At 37.8% G+C, this 12,324-nt stretch overlaps 1 protein-coding gene across 6 annotated transcripts in view; it reads left to right on the forward strand.

Moving 5' to 3' along the window:
- Positions 1 to 12,324, forward strand: part of ODAD2 (outer dynein arm docking complex subunit 2) — a 224,608-nt gene that overhangs the window by 48,317 nt on the left and 163,967 nt on the right. For all 6 annotated transcript variants that reach the window (XM_066386871.1, XM_066386873.1, XM_066386872.1 and 3 more), the window contains one exon: positions 984 to 1,131. In XM_066386871.1, coding sequence (XP_066242968.1) covers positions 984 to 1,131 — 148 coding nt within the window. The remainder of the gene's footprint in view (positions 1 to 983; positions 1,132 to 12,324) is intronic.

Raw genomic sequence — 12,324 nt, forward strand, 5'->3', positions numbered from 1 at the left:
GAAGTTGTTAGTCCTAAAAATTATCTCCTTTGTTTTTCTCTAAAAGTGTTGATAGTTTTACATTTTATATTAAAGACAGATCAAGTTTGAGTTAATTTTATTTAAGGTTCATTTTTCTAAGATTTATCTATTGATTTTTGGATTTTTAAAAATTTATTCAGGTGACATTGATTAATAAAAATTATGTAGGTTTTGTGGTAGACTTCTATGATATACATCATCTGTATCAAAGTTCATTTTCTTTTGCTTATTGCGATCCATTTACTTCAGCAACGTTTGACGGTTTGGTGGAAAGGGTGTCTTTCCAACACTGAATTGCTCTTGCACTTTAGTCAAAGTCAGTTGGATTTGCTTGTGTGTGTGTGTCTATTTCTGGGTTTCTATCATGTTCAGTTGATTTTTATATCTAGCCCTTCAGCAGAACCATTGTCTTGATTACTGTAGCTAGATGATAAATCTTGAAAAATGAGAAAGTGATTCTTCTCACCTTCTTTTTAAGTAATTGTTTTAGTGCTCATTTCCACATAAATTTAGGATAATCTTGCTATATCTATAAAAAAAACACATGCTGAGGATGTTGATGTCTCTACTGTGCAGACTCTTCTAATTTATGAACACTATATGTATCTTATTAATTTAGATTTTTCATTTATTACACCAAGATTTTGTAGTTTTCAGCTTACAAGTCGTGTACAAGTTTTGTTAGATTTATATTGAGAACCAGAGACTTCAGTACTATGTTGAATAGCAGTGGTCAAAGTAGACATTCTTCTTTGTTCTTGATCTTATGGGAAAGCGTTCAGCCTTCTGCAGTAAGTATGACGGTAAAGTAGGTGTTCTACGTATTCTTTATCACGTTGAGGAAGCGCCCCTCTGTTCTTGGTTTTCTGATCATTTGTATTACTTATGTTGCTGAAATAGTAACATTATAACCATGTCCATGCTGCAGCATAAATGTGTTTATTATATGTCATTATTTTTAGTAAGAGTATTGATAAGATGGAAGAAGCCTTTAGCGAGAGCTCCTCAGAGAGTGAGGAAGATGAAGAGCCACCCGATCATCGTCAGGAAGCAAACGCAGACTTGCCATCAGAATATTGGCAAATCCAGAAGCTGGTGAAATATCTGAAGGTAAGACCAACCTTCTGTCTTGTGTTTGTAATGTTTATTTTAAATTCTTTCCCAAAAATATACATTCCATTTCCAAGTTTATTGTATGTTCCTTTCCAATAAGGGTTTCAAACAGGCCTCCCTATGTTTCTGTAGGTGTGTACAAGGGAAGGTCTTACTTCCCCAAGGATAACAAGGTCATTCCTTGTGGAGCAGCCAGGCTGCCAGGGCCCGCTCTCTTCCCTAGCTGGGGAAGCCACCAGACATTGTGCCTTTTGAAGTACGTTGAAATGGAAAGAACATGGGTTTTTCAAGTTGGACTAAATTTTCTGCTGTATCACTTACTAGTAGTGCGACCGTTGAAAAGTTATGATTTTGAGCCTTATTTTTCTCAAATCATGGAAAAACTATGGTATCTATCCTATAGGATCAGTTTAAGGATTGAGAAAATACTTGAAACAAGTGGCATAGTAGCTGATATATTGGAGGTACTTAAAATACATATTGATATATTTCCATTCTTCTCTTCAGTAAGATAACATGTGTGAAAACATTTTACATAATAACTGGCCATATAATGTTATATTTAAGTACCTGGGTTGTAGGTAGCAAATCAAGGAAAATGATTTGACAACACCCAGATTAATATCAATTTCTTTTTTTTTTTAAATAAATTTTTATTAATATTAATGGGATGACATTAATAAATCAGGGTACATATATTCAAAGAAAACATGTCTAGGTTATCTTGTCATTAAATTATGTTGCATACCCCTCGCCCAGAGTCAGATTGTCCTCCGTCACCCTCTATCTAGTTTTCTCTGTGCCCCTCCCCCTCCCCCTAACTCTCTCCCTCCCTCCCTCCTGCGTCCTCCCTCCCCCCACCCTGGTAACCACCACACTCTTGTCCATGTCTCTTAGTCTCGTTTTTATGTTCCACCAATGTATGGAATCATGTAGTTCTTGTTTTTTTCTGATTTACTTATTTCACTCCGTATAATGTTATCAAGATCCCACCATTTTGCTGTAAATGATCCGATGTCATCATTTCTTATGGCTGAGTAGTATTCCATAGTGTATATGTGCCACATCTTCTTTATCCAGTCATCTATTGAAGTGCTTTTTGGTTGTTTCCATGTCCTGGCCACTGTGATGCAATGAACATGGGGCTGCATGTGTCTTTGCATATCAATGTTTCTGAGTTTTTGGGGTATATACCCAGTAGAGGGATTGCTGGGTCATAAGGTAGTTCTATTTTCAGTTTTTTGAGGAACCACCATACTTTCTTCCATAATGGTTGTACTACTTTACATTCCCACCAACAGTGTATGAGGGTTCCTTTTTCTCCACAGCCTCTCCAACATTTGCTATTACCCATCTTGTTGATAATAGCTAATCTAACAGGTGTGAGGTGGTATCTCATTGTAGTTTTGATTTGCATTTCTCTAATAACTAATGAAGATGAGCATCTTTTCATATATCTGTTGGCCATTTGTATTTCTTCCTGGGAGAAGTGTCTGTTCATGTCCTCTTCCCATTTTTTATTGGATTGTTTGTTTGTTTGTTGTTGAGTTTTATGAGTTCTTTGTAAATTTTGGATATTAGGCCCTTATCTGAGCTGTTGTTTGAAAATAACATTTCCCATTTAGTTGGCTTTCTGTTTATTTTGATATCAGTTTCTCTTGCTGAGCAAAAACTTTTTATTCTGATGTAGTCCCGCTCATTTATCTTTGCCTTCACTTCTCTTGCCATTGGGGTCAAGTTCATAAAATGTTCTTTAAAACCCAGGTCCATGAGTTTAGTACCTATGTCTTCTTGTATGTACTTTATTATTTCAGGTCTTATATTTAGGTCTTTGATCCATTTTGAATTAATTTTAGTACACGGGGACAGGCTGTAGTCGGTTTCATTCTTTTGCATATGGCTTTCCAGTTTTCCCAACACCATTTGTTGAAGAGGCTTTCTTTTCTCCATTGTGTGTTGTTGGCCCCTTTATCAAAGATTATTTGACCATATATATGTGGTTTTATTTCTGGGCTTTCTATTCTGTTCCATTGGTCTGAGTGTCTATTTTTCTGCCAATACCATGCTGTTTTGATTATCGTGGCCCTATAATATAGTTTAAAGTCAGGTATTGTAATGCCCGCAGCTTCATTCTTTTTCCTTAGGATTGCTTTGGCTATTCGGGGTTTTTTATAGTTCCATATAAATCTGATGATTTTTTGTTCCATTTCTTTAAAAAATGTCATAGGAATTTTGATGGGAATTGCATTAAATTTATATATTGCTTTGGGTAATATGGCCATTTTAATTATATTTATTCTTCCTATCCAAGAACGAGGAATATTTTTCCATCTCATTGTGTCTTTTTCTATTTCTCTTAACAATGCTTTGTGGTTTTCGTTATATAGGTTCTTTACATTCTTTGTTATGTTTATTCCTAGGTTTTTTTTTTTCTATATGCATTCGTGAAGGGCATTATTTTTTTTGAGTTTGTTTTCTAATATTTCATTGTTGGCATATAGAAAGGCTATGGAGTTTTGTATGTTAATTTTGTATCCTGCAACCTTACTGTATTGGTTTATTGTTTCTAGTAATCTTTTTGTGGAGTCCTTCGGGTTTTCGATGTATAGGATCATATCATCAGCAAAAAGTGATACTTTTACTTCTCCTTTTCTGATATGGATGCCTTTTATTTTTTTGTCTTGTCTTATTATTCTGGCCAGAACTTCTAGCACCACGTTAAATAAGAGTGGAGAGAGTGGACAACCCTGTCTTGTTCCTGATTTAAGGTGGAAAGTCCTCAGTTTTATGTCATTTAATATGATGTTGGCTGATGGTTTATCATATATGGCCTTTATCATGTTGAGATACTTTCCTACTATACCCATTTTGATGAGAGTCTTAAACATAAAATTGTGTTGTATTTTATCAAATGCCTTTTCTGCATCTATTGATAAGATCATGTGGTTTTTGTTCTTTGTTTTGTTGATATGGTGTATTACGTTAACCGTTTTTCGTATGTTGAACCATCCTTGAGATTCTGGGATGAATCCCACTTGATCATGATGTATTATTTTTTTAATATGTTGTTGTATTCAATTTGCCAGTATTTTGTTTAGTATTTTAGCATCTGTATTCATTAGAGATATTGGTCTGTAGTTTTCTTTCTTTGTGCCATCCTTGCCAGGATTTGGTATAAGGGTTATGGTGTCCTCATAAAATGTGTTTGGAAGTATTGCTTCTTCTTCAATTTTTTGGAAGACTTTGAGTAGAATAGGAACCAAGTCTTCTTTGAATGTTTGATAGAATTCACTAGTATAACCGTCTGGGCCTGGACTTTTATTTTGGGGGAGGTTTTTAATAGTTTTTTTCTATTTCCTCCCTGCTGATTGGTCTGTTTAGGCTTTCTGCTTCTTCATGACTCAGTCTAGGAAGGTTGTATTGTTCTAGGAATTTATCCATTTCTTCTAGATTGTTGTATTTGGTGGCATATAGTTTTTTATAATATTCTACAATAATTCTTTGTATATCTATGATGTCTGTGGTGATCTCTCCTCTTTCATTTTGGATTTTATTTGAGTCCTGTGCCTTTTTTCCTTGGTGAGTCTTGCCAAGGGTTTGTCAATTTTGTTGATCTTTTCAAAGAACCAGCTCCCTGTTTTACTGATTTTTTCTATAGTTTTTCTGTTCTCTATTTAGTTTATTTCTGCTCTGATTTTTATTATCTCCTTTCTTCGGCTGGTTTTGGGTTGTCTTTGTTCTTCTTTTTCTAGTTCCTTAAGGTGTGAAGTTAAGTGGTTTACTTGGGCTCTCTCTTGTTTGTTTATATAGGCCTGAAGTGATATGAACTTTCCTCTTATTACTGCTTTTGCTGTATCCCAGAGATTCTGATATGTCCTATTTTCATTTGTCTGTATATATCTTTTGATCTCTGCGCTTATTTCTTCTTTGACCCATTCATTCTTTAGAAGTATGTTGTTTAGTTTCCACATTTTTGTAGGTTTTTCCCCCTCTTTTTTGCAGTTGAATTCTAGTTTCAAGGCTTTATGATCAGAGAGTATGCTTGGTACAATTTCAATTTTTCTAAATTTGCTGATATTGTCTTTGTGGCCCAACATATGGTCAATTCTTGAGAATGTTCCATGTACACTAGAGAAAAATGTATACTCTGTCGCTTTGGGATGAAGTGTCCTGTAGATGTCTATCATATCCAGGTGTTCTAGTATTTCGTTTAAGGCCACTATGTCTTTATTGATTCTCTGTTTGGATGACCGATCTAGAGCCGTCAGCGGTGTATTGAGGTCTCCAAGTATGATTGTATTTTTGTCAGTTTTTGTTTTAAGGTCAATAAGTAGCTGTCTTATATATTTTGGTGCTCCTTGGTTTGGTGCATATACATTAAGAATTGCTATGTCTTCTTGATTCAGTGTCCCCTTAGCCATTATGAAATGGCCATTTTTGTCTCTGAGTACTTTTTCTGTCTTGAAGTCAGCATTATTAGATATGAGTATTGCTACACCTGCTTTTTTTTGGGTGTTGTTTGCTTGGAGTATTGTTTTCCAGACTTTCACTTTGAATTTGTTTTTATCCTTGTTGCTTAGATGTGTTTCTTGTAGGCAACATACAGTTGGATTTTCTTTTTTTAATCCATTCTGCTACTCTGTGTCTTTTTATTGGTAAGTTTAATTCATTTACATTTAGTGTAATTATTGACACTTGTGGGTTCCCTATTGCCATTTTATAAATTGCTTTCTATTAGTTTTGTATCTTGTTTGATTCTTCTCTTTTGTTTTTCTATCATTTGTTTTTGTTTGTTTGTATTCCATACTTCTTTCCTCTGTTGCTACCTTTTTTAAGTCAAGTGTTTTTGTGGTGATTTTTTCAAGGGTGGTTACCATTAAGTAATGAAAAGGGTACCTACCATATTCATTGTAGTACCCTATCTTATGAGTATTTCTGCACTTCATCGTCCTTTGCTACTGTTAATCTCCATCCTCTCCCCCCTTTTTTTCTTTTGTTGTCACAGTTTAAGTTTGGTTTTATTGTGTTCTTGGTGGAGCTGTTATTTGTGGTTTTGTTTTCTTTTGTTCTTTGAATCTGGTTGGAAAACCCCCTTTAGTATTTCCTGGAGTGGGGGCTTTCTGATGATAAGTTCTCTCATCTTTTCTGTATTTGTGAATGTTTTTATATCTCCTTCGTACTTGAAGGATAGCTTTGATGGGTATAGTATTCTTGGCTGAAAGTTCCTCTCTTTCAGGGCTTTAAATATTGGGGTCCACTCTCTTCTAGCTTGTAGAGTTTCTGCTGAGAAATCTGATGATAATCTTATAGGCCTTCCTTTATATGTTGTACTCTTCTTTTTTGTGGCTGCCTTGAGAATTTTTTCTTTGTCATCGGTTTCTGTCATCTTCATTATGATGTGCCTTGGAGTGGGTTTGTTGGGATTAAGAAAACTCGGTGTTCTGTTTGCTTCTTGAATTTGAGGCTTTAGTTCTTTCCACAGGCTTGGGAAGTTCTCGTCTATTATTTGTTTGAGTATATTCTCCATTCCATTTTCTTTCTCTTCTCCCTCTGATATACCTATTATTCTTATGTTATTCTTTCTGATGGAGTCAGACAATTCCTGTTGGGCTTTCTCGTTTTTTATTATTTTTGAGTCTCTTTCCTCTTCTCTCTGTTGTGCCTCAAGTTGCTTTTCTTCTATTTCACTAATCCTATCTTCTATCTGGGCTGTTCTATTAGCTAAGCTTGTTACCTTGTTTTTCAGCTCGTGAATTGAGTTTTTCATTTCTGTTTGATTTGTTTTTATAGTTTCAATTTCCTTGGTAATATATTCTTTGTGATCGTTGAGTTGTTTTCTGATCTCCCTAAATTGCCTTTCTGTGTTTTCTTGTATATCTCTGAGTATTTTTAAGATTTCTATTTTAAATTCTCTGTCATTTAGCCCCAAGTCTTCCAATATGTTAAATCTTTTCTCCATAGATTTTTCCACATCTATTTGTGTTACCTCTCTATCTTTTGTATCCATAATATTCTATTTCCTTTTTATTATTGGCATCTGAGGGTGGTCTTGTTGATAGCACTAATTAGAATTAATAAAGAATAAAAAGTAAAAAAAAAAAAAAAGGAAAAAAGGAAAACACCCCACAAAAAAAAAAAACAGTAATAATTTATTATTTCCCCCTTTTTTCTTTCTTCTCTTCCCCTCCTCTGCCCTCCTTAGGGAAATATCGTGATGACCTGTGAATTATATTATGCTAAATGGGACAAAAACTACCTATAACGGAGGGCTTGATTTGGGGTGAAGAGTTCAAGGGGCAAAAAAAGGAGTAGGGACCTACTAAATGCAAAAAAAAAGGAGAAAATCTTAGACAAGCATAAAATGATTTGCTTGTAAGTGAAAGTCGACTAAGAGATATAATGAGAGGGATAAGAGGGAAACAGAAAAAAGGAGAAAAAGAATAATAATTAAAGAAGAAGAAAAAATAAAAATAATAAGTAAAAATCTGTTGTATTAAGTGGAGCGAAGACTAAATACAATGGAGACCTTGGATTGGGAGGAATGCTAGTGAGTTAAAAAGCAACGTAAAAAGTACCACAAAAACAAACAAACAAAAGAAATCCAAAAAGAAAAGCAAAAAAAAAACAAAAACCAAAAACACTTGAGTCCCAAATTAAATAATTTGTTCGTGATTGAGGATTGAATGGGAGGAAAAGTTAAAGGAGAAAAGAAGAAATGAATAGAAAGGAAAAAATAAGAAAAAGAGAGAAACGAAGGAAGAAAAAAAGGAAAAGAAAAAAAAAAACAAAAGGAGAGAGAGTGAGAGTTAAGGGTTTTGGAGTGTAACCCTAAAGGAGAGTAAGGATGAAGAAAAGAAATAAAATGTAACACTCATGGGTAGTGTAGTTCAAGAAAAGGGAAGCATAAGATGGGCAGAGAATAAAAGGACCAAGGTGGAGGAAATAGAAATAATAATAATAAAGGCAATAAGATAGAAGAAACAAACAACATCAACGAAAAATTAGTGGAACAAGTTATAAAGTCTGTGGATTTTTCTTGATTTTGAGAGGTTAACTTCTTCCTTTTTCTTTTCTCTCCCTCTTTCTGGTCGGTGACTCTGTACCCCAGGCTCTGCCCCTGTGTCACACTTAGGTAGGGATTTGCAGTTGATGGGATTCTATGGCAATGTCATATAATTGGCTTTAGTCTTGCTGGTAGTCAAGGCTTGTTGGTGTTTGCAGGGTCCAACAATGAGAGAGTTTGCTTTCCTGGAGTCTCTCTCCTAGTCTCCCCTTCCTGAATTAGCAGCCTGGTGATCCAGCTATGAGGCTGCCACTGCTTCTGCCTGGGGAGTAAGAGACTCAAAGAGCTGGGAAATCCCCACTCTATCCCCACTCAGTGCAAGGCTCTGGGTAAGGTTCTGGCAGTCAGAGCCTCCAGCGTAATCAGGCGGGGCTGGGAGTCAATTGTTGTCAAGGTGACTCTTCAGCGCCTAGCATTCAGTTGGGCCACTCAACCCAGGCTTTCCACACTTTGTAGCCTGTTTTGGCTGGGAAGAAGAGGCACTAGCCGCTGCTTGCTGTATAGATCTTAATATCTGCCAAGTCCCTTTTGTTAGCGTATATCCCTGAATATGGAGGCTCTGTCAATGAGAAGTTGCCCCCGCCCCTTTAGCGAGAGGAACTAAAAAAATATCACGCCTCGTCTTGGATCGCTGAACTGAGAGAGATCTTAACAATTAGAGCCCCGTGGGTGCGCAGATTTTGTGGGTTAAGCTAATTTCAGTGATTGGATCTGCAGCTGTGCTCCAGAAAGTATTTCAGGCTGCCCGCACGCCCCTCCCCCAACACTTGATTGTTAGCTTGAATGGCTGGGTGAGGTGCCCCACCCACGGAGGGAATCTCTTGAGTAGGGAAGACAGCCTTGGTGCCCCTCCCGCTCTCCTTGCCGCTGGCGGCTGGGGTGCACTGGGCGCGTGGGAGAATGGGGCACTCTGGGTGTGCGGGCAAGTGGGGTGCTCTGGGCATGTGGGTGAGTGGGACGTCCAGGGCACACGAGTGAATGGGGTGCTCTGGGCACACCGGTGACTGGGGACTCTCACTCGCAGTGCGCAGGCCACTGGACACGCTCGGGTGCAAGTGAGCTCGCTCTGCAACCGGACTGCGGCACGGCGCGCGTGGTTTCTCACGGCACGCCGGCAGCTGCTCGCAGCGCCCAGGCTGCCACTCCCCGAGTGTGGGCGGGCAGTTGCATGCGTGGGTTGACTCACCACAGGCTTACTCCCTCCTCGGCTTGAATGAACGTCCGTGCGGTAGTTAGCTTCCTCCACACCCTCGGCTCTGACCCGTCTCTCAGATTCAAGTGATAACAGTCCTTTCGCTTTCAGTGTGTGTGTAACTCCGGAATGCTCCGAGGATAAATTTTTCTGTTTCTAGTTGATAAATTTGTTGAGATTTTGGGGAGATCTGTCGGATGCGCTGCTCACGGCGCCATTTCCGTGACGTCACTTCGTATATCAATATCAATTTCTGACATCACATAGTTGATATTGATAGCATTTAGGCCGTGTCTAAAGCTATAAGTCCAGAAATACTAGTGAGAAAAAACCTTTTGACTAATGTCATATTTTCCTTTTCTTTGGTCAGTTCAACATGGGCATTTATTTGACAGTGGCTGTGCATACGTAAAGATATTTATGTGACTTCTAAAGTGCTAACAGGTACTTTTTCTATGCCTTTGAGGTCTTCCCAGGCTGACAGATAAAATAGTATATTTGTGCATGTTTTTGTGAATTCACAAAGGACCTCTGCTCGGACATGGACTTACACGCATGAATCAGTCGAAAAACATTTTCCTGCAGGAAAAATATACCCCTTTCCTTTCTGGTGGACACAGCATCAGCTACAATTCTCAGAAAAAATAATTATGTGTTTTCCTGAATCCTGAATCCCAAGAAAAGTAGTCAAGAAATCAGGAGAATGGTAAAAAAGCATTCTAATTCTTTTAGGATTAAAATTGAGATATTACTAGTTCAAAAAAATTTATTGACATCATTGAAAGCAAGAGCAGTTAATTATCTTAATCTTGGTAATCATTCCACATTGTATATGTATATCAAATCAGCACATTGCACACTTTATTATTATTATTATTTTTTTTAGCGAGAGAGACAGAGACAGAGAGACAGAGGGAGGGACAGATAGGGGCAGACAGGCAGGAAGGGTGAGAGATGAGAAGCATCTTCATTGCGGCACCTTAGTTGTTCATTGATTGCTTTCTTATATGTGCCTTGACTGGGGTGGGGGGACTTCAGCAGAGTGAGTGACCCCTTGCTCAAGCCATTAACCTTGGACTCAAGCCAGTGACTTTGGGCTTCAGGCCAATGACCTTTTGGCTCAAATCAGCGACCATGAGGGCACATCTGTGATACTACGCTAAAGCCAGTGGCCCCGTGCTCAAGCTGCCGACCTCGGGTTTTGAACCTGGGTCTTCTGGGTCTTACTCCAACACTCTATCCACTGCACCACCACCTGGTCAGGCTGTACACTTTAAGTAGGCAATTATATTTGTCAGTTTTTCCTCAATAAAGTTAAAAAAAACCACAAAGAAAATTCTGACAGCACAAAGTTGAAGGTAGGCCTTTCCCAGCATCCAGACAGGAGCAGGTGGAAGGAAGCGGTCACTGTCTGTCCAGCCAGCACTACTTGTAGCATCTGCCATGCTCTAAATGCGTGTCTGCTGCTAATGGTGAGTCAGTCTTGCATGACTATTAATGTGTTTCTCTGCATAGTATACTTCACACAAATCCTATTAGTGGTGTTCTAATAAATAACAAATTTGGAAGCATAAGAAGTTGTTACATTTTAATTGAAATTTCCACCTGAAATTCTGTGTAGCCTTGTCAAGATTGCTAAGTAGACCTGAATGTTATTTGGATGTACTACCCCATAATTTTGCTGGAATTTTTTTAGTGTTTGAATATCATTGCAATTTGTTAATTCTAAGTAATTTAACACAAGAAGTGCAAAGAGAAGGTGATGTGAAAGTGTTGTGGAACACTCCATTATTAAGCCAGAAACTGACCTAAAATCTGAACTAGCAAAAACAACAAAAGACTTCCATGTCCAAACCAGAATCAGGACAAGCAGATAAAATAGTTTCATCATTGAGAAAGAAATGGCCCTGGCTGGCTAGCTTAGTTGGATGGAATGTCATCCTGATGTACTGGAGTTGAGGGTTCGATCCTCAGTCAGAGCACATATCACAACCAATGAATGCATAATTAGGTGGAGCAACAAATTGATGTCCTCCTGTTTCTTTATTCTTTCTCTTTCCCCCTCTCCCCGTCTCCCCTGTCCCTTTTCCCCTCTCTCTCTTCCCTCTCTCCCTTCTTCTCTCTAAAAAAAATAAAAAAAAATCAATCAATAAAAGAATAGAAAATGAGCTGACGTGAAGCCAACCCTAATGCCCACCTTGGCTATACTTTTGGAAGTCTTAACAATCTGACCAATGTCAATGCAAAATGGAAGATTTTTTTTTTTTGCATCTGTAATATTAGTCATGAAACAAATACCAATGCTTTGGATAGGACAATTAATACTTTCTATGTTTTGAATTTTTATTTTAAGAATGATATAAATAATAAATATTTTTAATATCTTTCAGTTTATTTTTTAAGTGAGAAGAGAAGAGATAGATTCCCACATGTGTGCTGACCAAGATCCACCTGGCAACTCCTGTCTGGGGCCAATGCTTAAATCAATTGAGCTGTCCTCAGTGCCTGAGGGGAGGCTCAACCCAGTCAGCCACTGGCTGTGGAAGGGAAAGAGAGAGAGAAGGGGAGAGGGAGGGAGAAAGAAACAGATGGTTGCTTGTCCTGTGTGCCCTAATCGAAAATGGAAGCCAGGATATCTGCATGCCAGCCCAAACCTTTATCCACTGAACCATGGCCAGGGCTCATCTTTCAGTTTTTAAAATAGCTTTTATTTGGCATTTATTTTTTGTTAATGTTCCCCTCTTTAGTGTTTTCTGGCCTCAAATGTCAGGTAGAGATCATTTTTAAATATTATTATAATATATATAGTTTATTATTATACAGAAAACTCTGAAGTATTTAGCTTTTTTTTTTTTTTTTAAGTGATAGTGATAGGAGGGGAGGCAGAGACAGACTCCCACATGCACCTTGACCGGGATCTACCCAGCAAGCCCAC

Source organism: Saccopteryx leptura, chromosome 5 (genome assembly GCF_036850995.1).
Source record: "Saccopteryx leptura isolate mSacLep1 chromosome 5, mSacLep1_pri_phased_curated, whole genome shotgun sequence".
Taxonomy (NCBI): Eukaryota; Metazoa; Chordata; class Mammalia; order Chiroptera; family Emballonuridae; genus Saccopteryx; species Saccopteryx leptura.